We start from the raw sequence: 23,616 nt of genomic DNA, 5'->3' as shown, positions 1-23,616 counted from the left end.
TTGTTTCTCTGGGACACACTAGGGGAAAAGGAGGGGGAAGGGGAGAGGGGGGGGAGGGTTTGACCAAAAAGTAGGAGAGGGAGAGACATTAATAAAGAGCAGCCACCACCAACATGGATAAAGGCTTACTCACCAAAAACACTGATTTGTAAGCATACAAGTGTTCGGACAGTCAAGTGCTGGTAGGCACTGGAAATTCGAATCCAGGGATCATTAGCATGCGGTTGTTTCAAAATTTCACAGAGCTGGGCTGAACAGGATATATATTAACATATCATAGGGCAATCCAAGAGATCCTGGGTATATAAACCCAGAGATATTGTATAGGATTCCCAGAACTAGTTCCTATAAGGAAACAAATAACACCAGGGTAAGTCCTAAACAAAGAGGAAGATACCATGGGTAAAGAATATTATTGCAGCCCTAATATTGGAGTCTGTAGCAATTCAGTGTACCTGCAGCCTGATCAGCAAGGTGAAAACCGCATGTGTCCCCAGGATAGCGATGACGCCGATAAATTGTAAGGTCAGTTGTGTCCGTTTTTATATATCACCCTACCTGGTTGTTGATAAGTTGGATCAGCTGGATCGGCGTAGCCCGTCGCACCCGTGATGACGTCATCATCGATCGCTCATCACATGACCGGCTCAAAGCTTGAAATTGGTGGATGGTGGGGGCGGTGATGGGGGCGGATGCAACAAGCATCCCATCCAATCAGAGGCCTGGGAAAACGAGTGGAAGGGCAGGATACCGCCTCACGGTCTGGAGATGGATATGCAACATAAGATTGAGATGTGCCGCACAGTGTCACACAGTACACATCGACGGATCAGCAAGAGATCCGCCCAGAGGGGCGGGCATATCGTCGGGGCCCACCAATAAGCAATCCTGCAGGGGAAAAGAATGGGAGAGGAACTCCATAGTTGACGGGGAACATGCACATAAAATACAGGATTCCCTAGTCGGCTTGGTGGATCTTTATCCATTTGGTAGTGTCAATGGGAAATGAGGAAAATTGACGGAAGCTAGCAGTTTAAGTAGAGAAATAAGAAACATAGGTTAAAGGGGACACAACACAGCCCAATGCTGCACCGCACTAGCCCGGCAGACATTATAATTATGAATACACATAATGCATAATCCCTGATGTCAGGGATGCTGCACTGAATATAGATTTAAAACATTCATCTCAATCATGAACAAAGAAGAAATAAAAAGTTTCTCATATTTCAAAAGTAATAGCTGGAGAATATACAATTTTCAATTTATTTGACATCGGTCAGGTATTCATTATACTAACATATCAGACAATTATATATAACTGTGCATACTCTTTTTGGCCAGTCACTATTAATTGGTCTATTTTTAAGGGGTCATACGTGTATATAGATTTGTTGGTCTAAAACTCACAGTGTAGTTGTTTTTGGGGGGGGGGGGGGAAGGGGGGGGAGGGGGAAAAGGGAGAGAGGAGGCGACTACACCGGAGTGAGTGAAGTGGGGAATAAGGAGGATTTATTGAGACAGATTGTACACCTATAGTATAATATGTTATTTGGGTCTGAGTGTATATCGTATAGAGGTGAGGTGATATTAGAGTAAAAAAGGGGAAAGGAAAAAGAAAAAGAACTATTGTGAGTTGGATAATATAAGTGTAAAAAAATATTGTGTGATAATAACGAGTCAGTATACCTCATAGGGAATATGTCACACATGGAATACTTTGTGTGACTAGGAAAAGGTGGAGGGGGGGAGGGGGGGGGAAAACAGGATGGTCACAACAACAGCAGTCAAAAAAGTATAAACAGTGGAGAATTAATTATTAAAGTGAGTAATGTTGACAAACTTAGAGGGTAATGCCTATGTCATCAAGAACATAGGATATCCATAGATTTTTTATATATTGTTGTATTCTATATTGAAACCAAGTGATATCATAAGTGTAAACCAAAGTAATATTCAGTGATCAAAGTGACCAGATAACATTATAGGAAAGGTTTGTACGATTGCGTTTCATTTAGTCCAGGGGATTGGGTGGCATTGAGCCTCTCGATCCAGATGGTCTCCCTTTGGAGAACAAATCTGTCCCATTCACCTCCTCTTGGGTTCTGGGGAATGACAGCCAGGGCAATGAAACTAATACAAGATGTATCGAAATGGTGATACAAATCCAGATGTCTGCTAATGGGAGTTAGCATTTTGCCGTTCCCTGAATAGTATACATGATCATTGATTCTTTGACGGAATTGCCTGACTGTCTTCCCCACATAAAAAGCCCCACAATTACATGTCATCAAATACACTAGGCCCTGTGTGCGGCAGTTGGCAGAGAATTTTGGTGTCAGAGTCTCACCATTAGGGAGCTTAGCAGTTTTACACGGAGCTATCCATTTACAAAAGGAGCAAGCACCACAGCGGGAAGTCCCCAAGGGAAGGGGAAGACGGTCTATATTTGGTCTGGTATAATAACTTTTAACTAGTTTGTCACGTATAGACGATGCTCGTCTGAATGTTATCTGTGGGTTGATGACGTCTTTTTTGTATGGACAGATACCAGGGAAAGGCTGGATGACTTTGTCCGGAAGTTAAACTCAAACACCCTTAACTTGAAATTTACTTTTGAATGTAACACTAATAAAACCAACTTTCTTGATATAACCGTGTTCCGTAGTGGGGATGACTCCCTAGCAGCTGATCTATACCGTAAGAAGACTGCCGGTAACACTTTGTTACATGCATCTAGTTCACACTCCCCAGCTCTAATACGTAGCATACCTTACGCACAATACATTCGTTTAAGACGTAACTGTACTTTATTATCGGACTTTCAAAGCCAATCTAAATTGCTCCAGACCCGCCTACTGGCTCGAGGATATAGCAAAAAACTGCTATGTCAGGCATATAACAAAGCACTTAACCAAACCAGAAACGCCTTGCTATTCACAAACAAAATTAGAACACCAAATACCACAGTCAAATTCATTACCAAATTCTGTTCCCAGCATGACAGTATTAAGTCTATTCTGGAAACCCACTGGCACCTACTACGAGAGGATGTGACCCTGATGAAATATGTGGGTACCCACCCACAGATAACATTCAGACGAGCATCGTCTATACGTGACAAACTAGTTAAAAGTTATTATACCAGACCAAATATAGACCGTCTTCCCCTTCCCTTGGGGACTTCCCGCTGTGGTGCTTGCTCCTTTTGTAAATGGATAGCTCCGTGTAAAACTGCTAAGCTCCCTAATGGTGAGACTCTGACACCAAAATTCTCTGCCAACTGCCGCACACAGGGCCTAGTGTATTTGATGACATGTAATTGTGGGGCTTTTTATGTGGGGAAGACAGTCAGGCAATTCCGTCAAAGAATCAATGATCATGTATACTATTCAGGGAACGGCAAAATGCTAACTCCCATTAGCAGACATCTGGATTTGTATCACCATTTCGATACATCTTGTATTAGTTTCATTGCCCTGGCTGTCATTCCCCAGAACCCAAGAGGAGGTGAATGGGACAGATTTGTTCTCCAAAGGGAGACCATCTGGATCGAGAGGCTCAATGCCACCCAATCCCCTGGACTAAATGAAACGCAATCGTACAAACCTTTCCTATAATGTTATCTGGTCACTTTGATCACTGAATATTACTTTGGTTTACACTTATGATATCACTTGGTTTCAATATAGAATACAACAATATATAAAAAATCTATGGATATCCTATGTTCTTGATGACATAGGCATTACCCTCTAAGTTTGTCAACATTACTCACTTTAATAATTAATTCTCCACTGTTTATACTTTTTTGACTGCTGTTGTTGTGACCATCCTGTTTTCCCCCCCCCCCCCCCCCCTCCACCTTTTCCTAGTCACACAAAGTATTCCATGTGTGACATATTCCCTATGAGGTATACTGACTCGTTATTATCACACAATATTTTTTTACACTTATATTATCCAACTCACAATAGTTCTTTTTCTTTTTCCTTTCCCCTTTTTTACTCTAATATCACCTCACCTCTATACGATATACACTCAGACCCAAATAACATATTATACTATAGGTGTACAATCTGTCTCAATAAATCCTCCTTATTCCCCACTTCACTCACTCCGGTGTAGTCGCCTCCTCTCTCCCTTTTCCCCCTCCCCCCCTTTCCCCCCCCCCCCCAAAAACAACTACACTGTGAGTTTTAGACCAACAAATCTATATACACGTATGACCCCTTAAAAATAGACCAATGAATAGTGACTGGCCAAAAAGAGTATGCACAGTTATATATAATTGTCTGATATGTTAGTATAATGAATACCTGACCGATGTCAAATAAATTGAAAATTGTATATTCTCCAGCTATTACTTTTGAAATATGAGAAACTTTTTATTTCTTCTTTGTTCATGATTGAGATGAATGTTTTAAATCTATATTCAGTGCAGCATCCCTGACATCAGGGATTATGCATTATGTGTATTCATAATTATAATGTCTGCCGGGCTAGTGCGGTGCAGCATTGGGCTGTGTTGTGTCCCCTTTAACCTATGTTTCTTATTTCTCTACTTAAACTGCTAGCTTCCGTCAATTTTCCTCATTTCCCATTGACACTACCAAATGGATAAAGATCCACCAAGCCGACTAGGGAATCCTGTATTTTATGTGCATGTTCCCCGTCAACTATGGAGTTCCTCTCCCATTCTTTTCCCCTGCAGGATTGCTTATTGGTGGGCCCCGACGATATGCCCGCCCCTCTGGGCGGATCTCTTGCTGATCCGTCGATGTGTACTGTGTGACACTGTGCGGCACATCTCAATCTTATGTTGCATATCCATCTCCAGACCGTGAGGCGGTATCCTGCCCTTCCACTCGTTTTCCCAGGCCTCTGATTGGATGGGATGCTTGTTGCATCTGCCCCCATCACCGCCCCCACCATCCACCAATTCCAAGCTTTGAGCCGGTCATGTGATGAGCGATCGATGATGACGTCATCACGGGTGCGACGGGCTACGCCGATCCAGCTGATCCAACTTATCAACAACCAGGTAGGGTGATATATAAAAACGGACACAACTGACCTTACAATTTATCGGCGTCATCGCTATCCTGGGGACACATGCGGTTTTCACCTTGCTGATCAGGCTGCAGGTACACTGAATTGCTACAGACTCCAATATTAGGGCTGCAATAATATTCTTTACCCATGGTATCTTCCTCTTTGTTTAGGACTTACCCTGGTGTTATTTGTTTCCTTATAGGAACTAGTTCTGGGAATCCTATACAATATCTCTGGGTTTATATACCCAGGATCTCTTGGATTGCCCTATGATATGTTAATATATATCCTGTTCAGCCCAGCTCTGTGAAATTTTGAAACAACCGCATGCTAATGATCCCTGGATTCGAATTTCCAGTGCCTACCAGCACTTGACTGTCCGAACACTTGTATGCTTACAAATCAGTGTTTTTGGTGAGTAAGCCTTTATCCATGTTGGTGGTGGCTGCTCTTTATTAATGTCTCTCCCTCTCCTACTTTTTGGTCAAACCCTCCCCCCCCTCTCCCCTTCCCCCTCCTTTTCCCCTAGTGTGTCCCAGAGAAACAATATACTTATCTATGTTTAAAGCCCAATTCTTTATTATTTACAGATTATTTCCCCACGTTTGGCTGGCTTGATATAGCTTGTCCGCCCAGCCATTGTGGGGCTAACACGCTATTATCGCTTGGTTACCCCCAATGCGACCTATTCTTGTAAGTCATGTTTTGCTGCTACATATTCAACATATTTATATCTCTTCCTTCTTTCTTTTTTCCCTTCCCCATTCAATTACATAATTTCCTATGACACTGGCCCCCCCCCCCCTTTTTTCCTCCTCTCCCTTTCTCCTCCTGATCTACGTGGGCTTTGGGTGACGCACCGCTACCCCCCCTGCTGCGCCGCACTCGTGCTGATAGACATAAATAATCTTTTTAGTTTTATAAACTGTTTTTGGTTCTCCTTTATTTACTGTATTGTGTATATATTTTTACTGTATATAAGAAACTCCATTTTATATATGTATACTTGTGAACTCATTGTTTTCTTGTATATATGTTTCAGTAGATGCAATATCTTATGCTCCTGAGGAAGCGCTAACGCGCGTAACATGTAGAGCAAGCTCTTCACCAAATCTTGGAATACTACACTGGATATGCAACTCAACATTGTACCTGTAACTGTGCTTTCTAAATGAAGCCTATATATGATATGATTGTATAGTGTTGTAATCACAGTTGTGGTATTAGTTGCTGACCTATTCTCTTTTGATTTTATGTCATTCCACTTTTTATGATATTTCATACTAAATAAATTTCTAGTTTTCTACATCTTTTGGTATTGTGTGCCCTTAAAGCCCAATTTATTAGTTCCTTCTTTCAATATCGTTATTTCGGGGCGTTGGCACATTACTCACTAGTGCATTCGCGATGTCACCACGCGTTGTATGCACATTAAAATAGGTCCCTTTCTTATCAAATTTGTGGCCCTGCCCTTCAGGCTCTTCTCTGCACAATGAATGTTCACCAAACTGCTCTCTTACATATTAGCTTGGTTGCATTCTTGTGGCTTCTCTGTTGTGGGATACATTGACTATCTCCTGTTGAGGGAACTGTTAGTGAGGGCTCTGTTGGAAAACTTATCTCTAAATGTCCAGTTGTGAGGTTCAGGTGGATCCTGAGCCTTCAGAAATAATTTGAATATTGATAATTGCTGGATGTTAGATAGTCAACGGCACCACATCGCTTTATAAAAGTATTTTAATTAGGAGAAAATTATGGATTTTTTAAGGTGCCAAGAAATAGATCAAAACAAACCAATATATAAAAATATCTAATTTATTTATAAATAAAATCATCAGAACATCACCATACAATAACCATGTAGTAGATGAACCGCAGTAATTTCTTGCTCTACATGTTTCGCCATATGATGGCTTTTTCATGAGATAAGTACTGCATGTATGGTCACTATAAATTGAGAACAATGTATTAGAAACATACAAAATCAATATGTACTATATACCATTTTAATATAAACAATAAACACATCAAATATTCCCAAGAAGCATATGACAGGAAACAAAATCCAGTAAACTCCTACCTGATATGATATGTGACCTACCAATAAAAGATTAATGGCTCAAATGTTTAGACGACATTGACATTTTGGAGATATCTGGTGCACCACAGAGAAGGACATAAAGACTCCAACGGCAATAGGCCTGTAAAATGGGAGGATGTTGTATAACCACTTAAGACCCGGACCATTATGCAGGTTAAGGACCTTGCCATGGGTGTCCGCTGAAATTTATTCAGGAAAGGGGGGTAGGATTCGGCAGCGGTGATACAGTCGCATTTAACCCTTTCTTCAAACGCTAGCGGGGGTTAAAAGCGCCCCACTAGCGGCCGAATAGTGCAGCTAAAACGATGGTAAAGTGTTTTACCGTTAACACGGCCAGCTGGCAGTGTAAAATAGCTCTTGAGATAATTCAGCTTCACTCCATGCCCATATAAATGTAGCCTAGAGAATGTATGGACCCCCCTTCAGCACAGACCCCCCCCCCCATTCAACACAGATGGACCCCCCATTCAGCACAGATCCCCCCATTCTGCACAGACCCCTCCCTTCAGCACAGATGTACCCCCCCCTTCAGCACAGACCCCCCCTTCAGCACAGATGCTTCCCCTTTAAGTACAAACCCCCCCCTTCAGCACAGACACTCCCCCCATCCCATTCAGTACCTCAGATCAGCCATCAGCGCGGCACAGAAACAGCAGTTTCCCTCACCCTGTGTACATATAAACACTGGAGGGGGAGGCGGCTTCACTCTGCTCGCTGTGCCTGTGTGACATCCGGCCCCGGACCGCTCAGACAGCACGCAGCCGCGAGAGAAGGGGTTGGTTGGTCAGGTGCAGTGGTGTCGCCCCTTTACAGACCACCCCCCCCTTGCAATGCCATGGACAGCAGCTCGCCTCTCTCTCCCTGTTCTAACCTGCCTGTTACCACAACGCTCTTCACTCTTCAACACCTTCTCAATTTTCTAGGGGGGGGTCAATTGCCCCCCCACCGCCCTATGGAGCTGATGCCAATGGACCTTGCCCCTTTTTGCGATCAACTGACAATTGCGTGGTCGTGCCACGTGGCTCAATAGAGCTTTCTTTTGGTGGTATTTGATCACCTCTGCGGTTTTTATTTTTTGCGCTATAAACAAATATAGAGCGACAATTTTGAAAAAAATTCAATATAAATATCCCCAAAAAATAGTTTAGGCCGATACGTATTCTACTTTTTTTTGGTAAAAAAAATTGCAATAATCGTTTATTGATTGGTTTGCGAGAGGACTAAAATAAAGCTCGCTCTTTACCTTTATAAGATGGTACTACACATGTCTCTTCCCATCAATATCAGACTGTTGCAAAAAATGTCAGGCTGGGGAGCCTTCTTATACCCCCTCCACCTCCTTCAGCCTCCAACGGCGCCGAGGTAGCCAAAAAAGGCCATTGCGCGAGCCGCGTCGGAAGTGATGTCATGCAAAGGCGCGACAAAACCACGGCGCCATGTTGAAAAAGCAGGAAGTGACTTCAGGCTAAGAAGCCATTAGTCACTCAACTCGGCCCATGCCCCAAAAATTAAGGCAATGGGGTACGCAAAGGCAAGTGGCTAGTGGTGCCAACATCAAAGAAATCCCCATGAGGGAAACTGACGGTGACGCCCTGGGCATCCGTATGGTCACCTATCAGACAATGAAACCTCTTTATTAACAAATAGCAAAACGCCGGCTAGTGACCAAGCATGTGAAATACAACCCCAGCAAAAAAAACATTATGAACCTATTTGGACAATAGTTAGATGTAAATAATAACAAATAAAGTAGACGCAAGGGTATCCGAAATGTTCTGCAATCCTATGCATAATTGAGTGCCAAAAAATATACAAAAAATATACAGTATATACAAACCTTGCATAATCTTTTAATACTGGATCAAAAAACTTGATCCCAAATAAGCAAAGTCTTAAAATTTGGCTGCCCAATGACCGTGCCATTTTTGCGATTTGCCACTGCGTCGATTTAACTGACAAATGCACGATGTTGCACTAAAACAAAATTGACGTCCTTCTTTCCCCACAAATAGAGCTTTCTTTTGGTGGTATTTGATCAGCTCTGCGGTTTTTATTTTTTGCACTATAAACAAAAAAAGAGCGGCAATTTTGAAAAAAAAGCAATATTTTTTACTTTTTGCTATAATAAATATCCCCAAAAAGTAAATATAAAAAACTAATTTCTTTCTCAGTTTAGGCCGATATGTATTCTTCTACATATTTTTGATAAAAAATCGCAATAAGTGTATATTGATTGGTTTACGCAAAAGTTAGTGGGTAGATTTATGACATTTTTTATTAATAATAATTTTTTTCTACTAGTAATGGCGATTGCGTTTTTTATCGTGACTGCGACATTATGGCGGACACATTGTACACTTTTGACGCTATTTTGAGACTATTGTCATTTATACAGCGATCAGCTCTATAAAAATGCACTGATTGCTGTTTAAATGGCTTGACTACGAGTGGCATGGCAGTGCTCACCGCCTCCCGATGACAGGGAGCAGTAGATCACTGTCCTGTCACTAGGCAGAACAGGGAAATGCCTTGTTTACATAGGCATCTCCCTGTTCTGCAGCTCCGTGATACGATCGCGGGACATTACGGTCCGCACGTCCGGCGGGCACGGTCACGGAGTTTGCAGTAGGGGCGCGTGTGCGCCGCCGGCAGCAAATTCAAAGCAACATACAAGTATGTTGTTTTGCGCATCCGTGCCATTCTGCCGACGTATAGCTATAGGCGGTGGTCGGCAAGCGGTTAAAACAGCTAAACTTCAATGGCTTAAAGGAACACTAAAGGTTCGTTTTTTATTAGATCAATTGATTGCTGTAAGCTAGAGCATTTAAATATCACTTACCTCATTTTTCCTTTTGACCTCCAAAATACAGTAATCCAGGTTTGAAAATGCCATTTCCTGTCTCTCCTCTTCTTGCTTTCCACCAGCATCTGAGCCGTTTTGCATGGTGGAAAGCAGAATGTGCTCACCCCCTCCCTATGACTACAGCCCTGCATGAAGATGCTCTCTTATCCCTCACAGGCATGGAGGCTAAGCCTAATGGAAACTGTAGTTCCCATTAGGCCGTGATGTAGCAAGAATGAATGCGCACCGCAAACCAGGAAGTCAGTGAGAATAACGATTCAGGAGTGCTGGAGGTGAATAAAACGGCTCGATTTCAACAGGTATCAAACTAGTTATAATGCAAAACATTACTTTTTACTTTATCAGCTACTGTCAGACTTTAATTTAAGAGGAAAATATTTTTGTCTTTACAACCACTTTAAAGAAAGGGTTTATAGCTAATGGACTCATTCAGTCCATGATGTTTCGTAGCTGATAAGGTGTGGATCCATTTGGTTTCACGCTGTAGTAGTCATTTGTCCACGTTACTCCCTCTCTCATGTACAGGTATGTGCTCTAAGGCAAAAAAAAAATATTTTAGATAGCTTAACCATTTAAGGACCGAGCCTCTTTCACAATAGAGACCCAAAAAAGCTGAGGTTTTGGGGAATAGACCAGGTACAAAGCAATGGAGAGGAGTGAATGTTATCCAACATCTGTCATTTATCCTTCTGGATATTTGAAACCAAAGTTATGGTTCCGGAAGGGTTAAACATAGAATTTGACCTTAACTGTTTTATATCTGACAAACTACTATGGTTTTTAATTTTTTATCTATAATAAGGGTGTATTTATTAGGTTGTATCTATTGTGAAAGAATAACCGTGGGTAATAAATGTCCAATTTTTTTTTTTATATATCTAGTTTTAATTTTTTTTTTCATATTAATTTTATATAATTTTTTTGTATATATATATATACATTTTGATACATTTTTGTAGAATTAGTTATTTGTGTTATGAGGAAGCGAAAAAGGAGTTTTGATTTACCCCGTCACCTCTTTTTAATGATCATTTTTAATATACATTAATAATGAGGAGTTTCAAATATCAGCTATGGCGCCAGTCTGTGTCCCTATGTAAAACGATTGCATTGAGAAGCAGGGATTTCTGGTTTCCTGAGATCTCCATGGTGACTGGCCATCTTATTATATCTTTTGGATGGCGTGGTAGCCCCGCACTTGCTGATGACGTCACGTAGGACGTAGCTCGTAAAAAAACCCTGGGGGGTGGAGCTACCTTGCGGACGTCACCCACTGCCATCCTGTGCATTGCTCGGCATGAATGATTAATACGCTGTTCCGCCATTACTGGCACTCTTCATGCCTGATCTAAGCCTATACATACAGCAACCCATGAGTGCACGTTTTAAACAAACAGCCTTTGTTGAGTGGTAACGGAGAGCACTTAGATTGGTTTTATTTCTCTCTACATTATCCGGTTGGTCATTCACTACTATCTGGCGCGCTGATGATCCCTGTTTCTCTTCTGTGGAGACATAAGTGATTTTGACTTCCTGGTTATTCAGGGGTCCATCCGATTTGCTAAGTGCTCATCTTTTAGTCGGTGGAGGGATTGTCACTCATTACACAGAGAAGATTGAAGTTGCCTTTCTCGCGCGGTTCTCGTCATCTTTTCTGGGACTTGCAGTTCCTCATAGGGTTGGTTGTTTTTATAACCAATGGACATTTTAGCTATTGCGCTGCACTTTCTTTCTTTATATGTATTCTATGTGATGTGATTAACCTAAAGTGTTCAGCTTGCAATTTTAGCTTATTATTCATTGTCTGCGTTGATTGCTCATTTATAATAGATTTATAATAAATGGCTTCAGCCAAACACTAACCATGAGTGAAAAGTTTTTGTGTTGTCATTCATATTCTCTGAAAAATGGCCAAGAAATCATATATTCTGGCAGGGTATGTGAACTTATGACCACAACTGTGTGTGTATGTGTGTGTGTGTGTGTGTGTGTGTGTATATATATATATATATATATATATATATATATATATATATATATATATATACACTGTATGTGTGTGTATATATATATATATATATATATATATTTGTATATAGTTTCCAATTTGTTCTTAATGCATATGTACCTTGTAGTGGCCTTTTTAAATAACATCCTCCAATTTTACAGGCCTATTGCCATTGGAGTCTCTGTTCTCCTCTGTGGTGCACCAGATATCTCCAAAATGTCATTGTCCTCTAGGGGTGCAATGATCAGAGTCACGGATCGGATTATTTTTCGGATCAGCAAAAAAAAACCACAAATACACACCGTCACCAACCTCTTTCCTTAATCATTATATTTGACAGGGAAGCCAAAATACTCCCATACAGGGGATTTAAAAAAAAAATTACAAAATTTTTGTCTGGGTACAGCATTGCATGACCGGGCATTTGTCCTTGAGAGTGTGTGAGCATTGAAGCTGAAAATTGGCCTGGGCAAGAAGGGGGTGAAAGTGCCCAGTAGGCAAGTGTTTAAACACAGGGTACTGTCGCACATGTGAAAGAACCCTAATTGGTGCACAGACAGCAGTTCAGTTCTACTTCAATAGTTCCCAGATTCAGTCCCAGGAAGCTGAAATCTGATGTGTAACACTGCCCTTTACCCACTGATTTTTTTCAGGCCCCACTCACACCTATGCAGGTGCAATAGAGCATGATGCTTTATAAATCGTAGCACACCAAAACGCATGACAATTTATCACACACGGTGTGTGCATGGGGGGTGCTGTGTGCCTGAAAAAATACTATGTATTTTTTTATGCATTGTGTGATTTTTGCATGCGTTCCTACAGTGCACAAATGTGAAGCTAGCCTTAATGGATTACCTATATGTAACTTGTTCAAATGATTTGTAGTAGGTCCTGCTGATTGTCTTCTATAGAATTAGTGATAACTGACTATGGAAGCTTGCCTCACACAGCTAGATACAGTATATGTGTAATATGAATACAGGGTGAGCAGGGAATGGTGCTATAGGGAACTGGCTGACCATTACTCACTTTGCAAACTCCTCGAGCTTCAATGCCACCAAAGAGACTGAACTGAGCCCCAGGTCCTGGTAGAATTGGGCACACTGCCCCGCATCATCTCGTCATTCTCTGGCTACATACACGGAGCAGGACGGTCACACACAGCGCCACCTGGTGGTGAGAAGTAATATTGTTCCTTTCAGAACACATCCCAGCATTAGGAGGAGGCAGAGCGGAGACGATTTCAATGTCCGCTGTTACAGCTGCTCCGCGGATCACATGTGTGCCGATCCGAAGCTGTTAATCCGTGCGGATCACAGATCAGTGACGATCCGTTGCACCACTATTGTCCTCTAAACATTTGAGCCGTTAATCTTTTATTGGTAGGAAACATATCACATGAGGTAGGGGTTTACTGAAAAAAAAAAAAAAAAATGCTCCTCACAAATAAGGCCTTTTACCAGCAGGAGTGATCTCAAGTTATAGAGATCATATGCACTTTATCTCCCCAGGATGGTTGACACTCTCACCATCAAGCATCCAGGTAGCTCAGTGACCCCATCAGTAAGATACAACAGTAGTGTCTCGAAGAGGACACCTGTTATGGAGAAATGCATTGGGCAGAACTAGAATGTGACGTCCTCACACACGAGTGCGCCCGATGGTTCCTCGGCTGTTCTTCTGCATACCACACTTTTTCCTTTTACATAAAGGCTAATTTCCTTTTATTAAAACAAGTTTCTTTGCAATATTACACTATGTGGCTTCTCCCGTTTTGTGCCTATTATACATGGTACCTGGAGATTCTTGTGTGGAGTAAAGTCCAAGTCATGTATTCTTGTTGTGGAGACACTACTGTTGTATCTCACTGATGTGGTTACTGAGCTGCCTGGATGCTTGATGGTGAAAGCGTCTGCCACCCTGGGGTGATAAAGTGCATATCTTCTCTATAACTTGCAAGGCATTTTTTTCTGAGGAACACTTTTTTATTTGCACTGGAGCACCTTTATTTTTGTTTGAGCACAGAGCACTTGGAATGCTCTATCATTGGTGTTATAGGAAGGAAAAGTGCCCAATCATTGGTGTCAAAGTGAGGAATGGTGCCCCATCATTGGTGACAGTGTGAAAAATAGTGCTTCATATCAGTGGGAGAAATAGTGTCCCAGGATTGGTGTCAGTAGAAGTAATAATTAGTTTCAGTAAAATAAATAGTGTCCCGTAGTTGTGTCAGTGGGAGAAAGGATGCCCGTTGCTGCTGTCAGTGGGAGAAATGGTGGCCCATCGTTTTGTGTCAGTGGGAGGAAGAATGTATCATTGCTGCTGTCAGTGGGAGGTGACCCTTCATTGGTGTCAGTGGGATGGTATAGAGCCCCATCATTGGTGTCCGTGTGAAGAATAGTGCTTCATATCAGTGGGCAAAATAGTGCCCAATAATTGGTGTCAGTAGGAGTAATAGTAACTCAAATCAGTAGAAGAAATAGTGCCCCATTGCTGCTGTCAGTGGGAGCAAGAGTGCCCCGTTGCTGCTGTCGGTGGGAGCAAGAGTGCCCCGTTGCTGCTGTCGGTGGGAGCAAGAGTGCCCCGTTGCTGCTGTCGGTGGGAGCAAGAGTGCCCCGTTGCTGCTGTCGGTGGGAGCAAGAGTGCCCCGTTGCTGCTGTCGGTGGGAGCAAGAGTGCCCCGTTGCTGCTGTCGGTGGGAGCAAGAGTGCCCCGTTGCTGCTGTCGGTGGGAGCAAGAGTGCCCCGTTGCTGCTGTCGGTGGGAGCAAGAGTGCCCCATTGCTGCTGTCGGTGGGAGCAAGAGTGCCCCATTGCTGCTGTCGGTGGGAGCAAGAGTGCCCCATTGCTGCTGTCGGTGGGAGCAAGAGTGCCCCATTGCTGCTGTCGGTGGGAGCAAGAGTGCCCCATTGCTGCTGTCGGTGGGAGCAAGAGTGCCCCATTGCTGCTGTCGGTGGGAGCAAGAGTGCCCCATTGCTGCTGTCGGTGGGAGCAAGAGTGCCCCATTGCTGCTGTCGGTGGGAGCAAGAGTGCCCCATTGCTGCTGTCGGTGGGAGCAAGAGTGCCCCATTGCTGCTGTCGGTGGGAGCAAGAGTGCCCCATTGCTGCTGTCGGTGGGAGCAAGAGTGCCCCATTGCCGCTGTCGGTGGGAAAACGATTGCCCCATTGCCGCTGTCGGTGGGAAAACGATTGCCCCATTGCCGCTGTCGGTGGGAAAACGATTGCCCCATTGCCGCTGTCGGTGGGAAAACGAGTGCCCCATTGCCGCTGTCGGTGGGAAAACGAGTGCCCCATCGTTGGTGTCAGTGGGAGGAATAATGCACCAAGGGCCTGGTTAACGGTCACATCCTGCATTTGGACTGCAGTTTGGAGACCACTGCTCCAGAGCATAGTAAATGAGGTAAAGTTTCACTTTGTAAAGAATACCAACATACAAGGAAAATAAAAAATTATAAACTCATTTTTGCTTGCACATGATTGGATGTTGGAATTTAGCAAAGCTTCCCCTCATTTACTTTGCAAAGTGCACCATCTATTTGTCTTTAGTTAATTAACAGCTTTATGTTGTTGTAGTATGAATTCATTGGTAATGGACTTTTAAACCTGATTCTTTGATGCACTTTACAATACTAAGGCTCCCTGCACACTGAAGCTCATAAACTGCAGTTTATTGGCATTTGGGTGTTTTTTTTTTAAAAGCCCATAAACTGCACTCTATGTTAGCCTATGTGTCCATGCACACATGGAAGTTTTTTTTTTTGCGTTAATGAGCAGTGGAGATTATGGGCTTTTTTCTGAACGCAAGAAATTTGCGTTTAAAGTGCAGTTTTTCGGCGGGAAAAACGCTAAAACGCCAAAAAACGCTAATAAACGCTCAAAAACGCAGCTCGCCAGCTTTTTTAGCAGTTTTTGATCCATTGTAAAAAAAAAAAATGCTAACACTAAAAAACGCTAATAAACGCTATTGCAAACACGCAAAAAAAAAGTTGAAAGGCAAAGCTACTGGCATTTTTTATAGCTTTTTTTAGCGTCCAGTGTGCATGGAGCCTAATTTGTGATTTATATGAATATATGAATTTATTAAGGTTTTACCGATTTCCCACATGTATATTTTTTAATCGTGTGCACTAATGTGTAATGTTTCAATCATGTATTGGTTCCCTTAAAGAGACTGCAGTGTTTTATTGGGTCCAGTATTCAGGATTAAGTTGCAGCAGTCCTATAGCCACAATTGACTTAGCGCAATGTTTAATTATATAAAAGTCCTGACTTTGCCACTGCATAAGGCTTTTAAATTGTTAGTGTAGGCACTTCTTTCTGTGTGTGCAAGTAATCCTATACTTATTTCTCCAGATTTGCAGAAGACTACAGAATTGCTCTGCAGCAATCTTACACATGGACAAACAAACAAGATGTTGCTGATGAAAATGGCTTCTTTGCAAGACCAAGAAGTCGTAGAAGTGTCCGTCAGAAGACCTTGGTTTATACACTGAATTTCTGGTGTTTAAACCCTGCCGTGGTAACTTGCACTTAGTTTCTTCTAATGCTTCAAGTTGTCTGCCCATACTTTTTTTTATTTATTTTTTGTAACTAAATGGTGATTCCAAAACACATCTTTTATGGAATTTTGTGTTAAAGTGGATGCTATAATTGAAAAGCCACATATAACACATTCTTTTTGGATGTCCAGCATGGCATTTACAACCTTGGCAAATTGTGGTTATTTGACTGTATAAGGGAGATGGAGAGAGCAGTGGTGACCGGTCTTCTATACTGAAAAACGGATGCATTGAGCTACCTATGTTTAAGAATGCAATATGCATACTATGATTGTAAGATTAGGAAAAAGAATAAAAACTTACATTAAAGCATATCTTAACCCAAAAATATACATTTATTATATTGCAGTTTACCACTGCATAGATATATTGACTGCATTCGTTCTGGCTATCCTGCCAGAAATGCAATGTCTTTGACACTTTCTGTGAGCAAATGCCTCTTTCTTTTTCTTGCGTAAGGTACTAGTCTCATCAATCCACCATGTAATCGATGTTAGCCATTGCAGACACATTTAAATCCTGCCTGTGTGACAACAATGGTTACCCCCATAGATAGAAAAAAGTGTGGGCGTGAAGAGGTTAGGAAGTGTGTTTGCCGTATTACCAGGTAAAAATAAAGAAAATTACCTGAAAAAATAAAACTAATGCAGCCAGGTGCAATATACAGTATTACATTTTTGTTTTTAGGTTAGATACACTTTATTGTAAGGTATTATATTGTCATTAATAGTAGTATCTTGGGGCTGACCTGAGTTTTACTTTAACCACTTCACCCCCAAAGGATTTGGCTGCCAAATGACCAGGCCACTTTTTGCGATTTGGCACTGCATCGCTTTAACTGACAATTGCACGGTCGTGCGACGTGGCTCCCAAACACAATTGATGTCCTTCCCCCCCCCCCCCTCCCACAAATAGAGCTGTCTTTTAATGGTATTTGATCACCTCTGCCGTTTTAATTTTTAGCGCTATAAACAAAAATAGAGCGACATTTTTGAAAAAAATTGTTTACTTTTTGCTATAATAAATATCCCCCAAATATATAATATATATATATATATATATATATATATATATATATATATATATATATATATATATATATATATATAATAAAAAAAAATTCCTCAGTTTAGGCCCATACATATTCTTCTACATATTCATTGGTTTGCGCAAAAGCTATAGCGTCTACAAAATAGGGGATAGTTTTTATGGCATTTTTATAAAAAAAAAATAATTTTTACTAGTAATTTTTATTGTGACTGCGACATTATGAAGGACACATCGAACATTTTTTATGCTATTTTTGGGACCATCATTTCATTTATACAGAGATCAGTGCTATAAGATTGCACTGATTACTGTGTAAATGACACTGGCAGGGAAGAGGTTAACCACTAGGGGGAGAGGAAGGGGTTAAGTGTGTCCTAGAGAATGATTCTAACTGTGTGGGGGCTCGGCTGCATATGATACAACACTGATCACTGCTCCCGATGACAGGGAGCAGTAGATCACTGTCCTGTCATAAGGCAGAACAGGGAGATGCCTTGTTTACACAGCTCTACAGCTCCGTGACACTATCGTGGAACACCAGCGGACCTCGAGTCCACGGGCACGGTCATGGAGCTCGTGGCAGGGGCGAGCGCACCCGCACGGTGCAAAATTACGTATATATACTTTGCACAGCCGTGCCATTCTGCCGACGTATAAGTGTGTGGCGCGGCAAAATTCTTCACTTCATTTTGTGGGGAACTTGAATCAGTGCTTACTTTATAGTGCATTTGAGGCTTAGTGTATTGAAGGTTTACCAAAGTTGCTGTAAAGCTATAAATCGTAGGATTTTTAATAACATCTTACCTGTAACATCCTTTTCTTTGTTTACACCATGAGATATAGAGCCTTAGTCATTACATAGTGGGTTGTATGGGTCACCAGAGGTGATTGGACACTGGCACAACCAATGAGAACAAGTTCCCCTCCATATAACCCCTCCCATACAGGAAGTACCTTAGTTTTTGTAGCAAAGCAGTAAGGATCCCATAGAAGGGGGGGGACCTCTGTGTCCCGTGGTGTACTCAAAGAAAAGGATTTTGCAGGTAAGCTGTTATTAAAAATCCTACTTTCTTTATCGTACACCACTGGACACAGAGCCTTAGTCATTACATAGTGGGACGCCCCAGAGCAATGCACAATATGTAGGGTGGGAGACAGGATCAATCAGCCCGCCAACGGACAAGAAGCCCTAGACCGCTGCCTGCCGCACACTACGCCCGAAGGCAGAATCCTCCTGTCCTTTTGCATCTATTCTATAGAATTTAGTAAATATATGGACTGAAGACCAAGTTGCAGCTTTACAGATCTGAGTAATTGAAGCCTGGTGATGCACTGCCCATGAAGCACTTATTGCCCTGGTCGAGTGCGCCTTAACAGGAAAAGGAGGAACCTCATTTTCTAAACTATAAGCTTGAACAATTACTTGTCGAATCCACCTATCAATGGTGGATTTTTATGCCGGCTGGCCCTTCTTGGGATCATTTGGCATAATGAACAAAACATCTGTTTTACGTATCTGAGCCGTAGCCTGCAGATAAACTTTTACTGCTCTCACTACATCTAGAGAGTGCAATAACTTCTCCCCCGCTGGTCGCGGTTCTTTACAAGAAAGAACTGCTGACACCGTTTCTCTTCTAGGAGAAGTGATGGCAATCAAAAAGGCCAATTTCCTGCTGAAAAGAATCAAAGGAATATGGCGGATAGGTTCAAAAGGTTGCTTTTGCAAGACTAATAATACCAAGTTCAAATCCCAGGGGCACAAGGGCGACTTGACTGGCGGATTTATCCGCAGAACTCCCTGAATAAATGCCCGGACTAGGGAATGAGATGCCAACAGTCTCTGAAAAAAGACTGATAGAGCCGATATTTGACCCTTGATGGTACTCGGGGCGAATTTCATATCCACTCCTAATTGTCAAAAAGCGAAAATCCTACTTATAGTATACTTTAGAGCAGTGGTTCTCAACCTTCTAGTGCCGTGACCCCTTGATAAAATTTCCCAAGTTGTGGGGACCCCTAACAGTAAAATTATTTTCATAGCGTGGGTTGAAAGCACCCAAGGCAAGACAAGTAATTTGCGCCCCTAACCCGCGGACATTTAGCGCTCCGTGAGTGCCTTCCACTCGTACAGTATTAAAACCTCTTATGGTACATTTTAGGATGTACCACTCTTTCTCTTTGTTCTCCTTTCTTTCCCTTTTATCTCTCTCTATCCTAATTTCTTGTCCCCCCCCCATCTTTCCCTCTAACTGTCTTTCTTGATCTCCTATTTTTTTTCTCTCCCTTTTTCTTTGTTCCTCCCCCTCTTATGTCCCTTCCTGGGAAAACAGTGTGGGCTTCACGAACAGCCCAGGATTTGGTGACCCCTGACCAGGGCTGTGGAGTCGGTAGATAAATGTTTTGACTCCTAAATGTTTCGACAATCTAAATTTAGTAGGAGTTGGAGTCTGTGCATTGTTTGCTGACTCCGACTCCAGGTACCCAAAATTTCCTCCGACTCCAGGTACCCAAAATTTCCTCCGACTCCACAGCCCTGCCCCTGACCCAGAGGGGGTCCCGACCCCCAGGTTGAGAACCACTGCTTTAGAGGATTCCATCCTGTGGATTCACACCAGGAAACATACGCCTTCCAGACTCTGTAGATTAGTCTGGAGGCTGGCTTTCTCGCATTGAGTGTAGAAAGAACTGGACCCGAAATCCCTTGTTTCTTCAAAATGTGGGTCTCAGTAGCCAGACCGTCAAATTTAGCTTCTGTAAGGAAGGGTGGAACACTGGACCCTGTGACAGCAGGTCGTGACAGAGCAGAAGCACCCAAGGTCTTCCTATCACCATTTTTATGATCTCGGCATACCAAGACTTCATGGGCCAATTTGGGGCCACTAGGAGTACTGGTATTACCTCCTTGATCCTGCCCAGCAATCTCTGTAAGAGAGGGATCGGGGGGAATGCATAGATCAGTGAAAACTTTCTGTTGAGCCTGGAAGCTAGCAGGTCTACATCCGGGGTCCCCCATCTCTGGAATATTGCCTGAAAGACATCGGGGTGGAGAGTCCACTCTCCTGGTGACAGTTGCTGCCGACTTAGATAGTCCGCTTGCCAGTTTTCCACCCCTGGAATGAAGATTGCAGAAAGACAAGGAACATGTTTTTCGGCCCATATCAAAATCCGATTCACCTCTTTCTGAGCATTCCGGCTCTGGGTGCCTCCTTGGTGATTTATATAAGCTACTGCAGTAGCATTGTCGGATTGAATCCGAACCGGGTGGCCCTGTAACCTGTGTGTCCAGGTTCTGAGGGCTAAGTATACTGACCGAATTTCCAGTAGTATATTGATGGGCAGGCTCTTCTCGGTTTTGGCCCAGGTACCCTGGGCTAAAGCTTCTTCTAATACTGCTCCCCAGCCCAACAGGCTGGCATCCGTCGACACCACCTACCAGGTGACTGGGAGAAAGGACCTCCCTTTCCGCAAGTTTTTGGTCTTTAACCACCAACTGAAGTTTTGGCTTTTCCTGTTTCAGGCAGCCAGAATGCCATCCTGCAGTAGTCTCGAATGAACCTGGGCGTAAGCAACAGCCTCGAAGGAGGCCACCATCTTCCCTAATAGCCTCATGCAAAGTCAAATTGATGGTCCCTTCTTTGTCCTGTCTTTGTGGATCAATTCTCTTAGGGACTTGATCTTTGGCTCTGGCAGGAATACCCTGCTTTGGGCTGTGTCTATGATCATGCCCAAATACTCTACCCTTCTTAGGGCTTGTAGGATTACTGTAGGTTTATGATCCATCCTAAATGCTCCAGGTATCTCACTGTATTAAGCACTGCATGATCTAGTCCTGCCACTGACTTATCTATCACAAGTAGATCGTCTAGATAGGCTGTCAACGTTATGCCCTGTCTGCTCAAGTTTGCCAACAGTGGGGCCAGAACTTTTGTAAATACCCGGGGTGCAGTGGCCAAACAAAAAGGCAGAGCCACAAACTGAAAGTGGCGATGCTCTACCGCGAGCCTTAGGAACTTTTGGTGAGTGATGTCTATAGACGCCAAATACTCCCCGCCTTGTAGGGCGGCGAACCGAATGGTTTCTATTCAGAAATGGTAAATGTTCAGAAACTGGTTTAGATCCTTTAGGTCTAGAATGGGTCTGGCGTTTCCATTTGGTTTTGGAACCACAAAGAGGTTTAAAACCCTGCGTCTTGCTCTTTTAAGGGGACTTCCTTAATTACCCCTTGAGACAGCAAATGATCCAAACCTCGGAAGAAGGAATCTCTCTTTTCTGGATCTTTGGAGATGGCTGAACTTTGGAACTGATAGGGTGGGGTCTCTCAAAATTCCAGCCTGTACCCCAGGGATACAGCATAAACCACCCACTCGTCCTGGATCTCTATCTGCCAAGCTGCTGAAAACTGTTAACTTAAATGCAGCGCGTACTGTTTCAGTGTAATATTGCACCGGCAATTTTAGAACATGGGAAGCAGAAAAGTTCTTCTGAAATCCCAGATCCTTCCGACTCCTCATCCTTATCCTCTGATGGTGCTATGTCCTCCTCATCCTCATCGTCTTCAGACCTTTTTGAAGGGAGATCTGAAGTAACAGAAGGAGCTCTGCTTCACTTTTTGTCCTTTTGCGATTAATGGAGCGATTCTTCCTTCTGAACTGTTCAGGGCTACTGCCAAAGAGTCCAAAGAGTCCTTAGTGACATATTATGTAGGCCCAGGCACTATAGGAGAGGTTGTTGCTCCTGATGGAGTCAATGCCTCATCCTGTACAGGTGCATCATACATTTCCGGAGAGTAAAGTACCAAGCGGACCCGGCTAGAGGCTCTCGTCTCAGGTGGCAATGCTTTTTTGTCTTTTTTCGTCCCTGTATTTTTCCTTTGGGAAGACATATTACCAAGCAACAAAGCCCAGGTACTATCAACTGCATATACTCCTGTGCTAGTTAAGCCTTATACATACAGTATTCAACTTATCACACAGTTTGTGCTTCTGCCTGCTTGAAATGCCGTGGGATACGTCCCCACGCCCGTGTACGCTCGCGACCCGCCCCGTCCTCCTTGCCCCATAAAGCGCGCCCCTGACCTAGGGGGGTCTGGCGGTCTCCTGAGAGGCAGAAGGGTCTCCTGCATCATGGCAGTGAGGAAGGACCTGGTCGCTATCCATGGCAGAGCTCTGCAGCGGAGAGTGTGCTGTCTGAAAACAACCTGACATTGGAGCTCTGGTGAGTAAAACTCAACTCTTTACTCCCTCTAGTGGCGGAAATGGAGAAGACACCCACTCACACCCACTCACAAGGAAAAAGTCTTTAAGGTATGCGCTTAATACTTTTTTCCTGCTTACCTTATCCCCGCCGCAGGTTTGCTGAAAATCGGACAAAAAACAGTCTTTGCCCATCACGGCGGGCATGTGTGCCAACCTTCAGGGATGCTATCATCTTGTATATACATAGAAATACTCATGTTCGATTGCTTTGTTTATATGCCAATTAAATCATTTTATATTTCTTCATACCTTGTTTCTTGTTCCGCACTCAAAGTCCTAAAAAAATGTTTCTTATGTTAGTCTATATGTTTAAAGGGGTTGTAAAGGTAAAAAAATGTTTCCCTAAATAGCTTCCTTTACCTTAGTGCAGTCCTCCTTCACTTACCTCATCCTTCGATTTTGCTTTTAAATGTCCTTATTTCTTATGAGAAATCCTTCCTGTTCTTCTGTCTGTAACTACACACAGTAATGCAAGGCTTTCTCCCTGGTGTGGAAAAAGCCCCTTGAGGGTGGAGGGGGAGAGCGACCCTCCTGCTCGCCCCCTCAAGAGGCTTTCTCCACACCAGGGAGAAAGTGTCACATTACTGTGTGTAGTTACAGACAGAAAAACATAAGGACATTTAAAAGCAAAATCGAAGGATGAGGTAAGTGAAGGAGGACTGCACTAAGGTAAAGGAAGCTATTTAGGGAAACATTTTTTTACCTTTACAACCCCTTTAAGTTGGTTT

At 42.9% G+C, this 23,616-nt stretch overlaps 1 protein-coding gene across 1 annotated transcript in view; it reads left to right on the top strand.

Annotated features, from left to right (window-relative positions):
- BRIP1 (BRCA1 interacting helicase 1) overlaps positions 1 to 23,616 on the top strand; it is a 386,982-nt gene that overhangs the window by 175,059 nt on the left and 188,307 nt on the right. Inside the window, exon 12 of the mRNA XM_040336928.1 lies at positions 16,378 to 16,543. Coding sequence (XP_040192862.1) covers positions 16,378 to 16,543 — 166 coding nt within the window. The remainder of the gene's footprint in view (positions 1 to 16,377; positions 16,544 to 23,616) is intronic.

This window comes from Rana temporaria, chromosome 2 (genome assembly GCF_905171775.1).
Source record: "Rana temporaria chromosome 2, aRanTem1.1, whole genome shotgun sequence".
In the NCBI taxonomy this organism is placed as follows: Eukaryota; Metazoa; Chordata; class Amphibia; order Anura; family Ranidae; genus Rana; species Rana temporaria.
The sequence above is the reverse complement of the archived record's forward strand: the minus strand, read 5'-3'. Positions and strand labels throughout refer to the sequence as shown.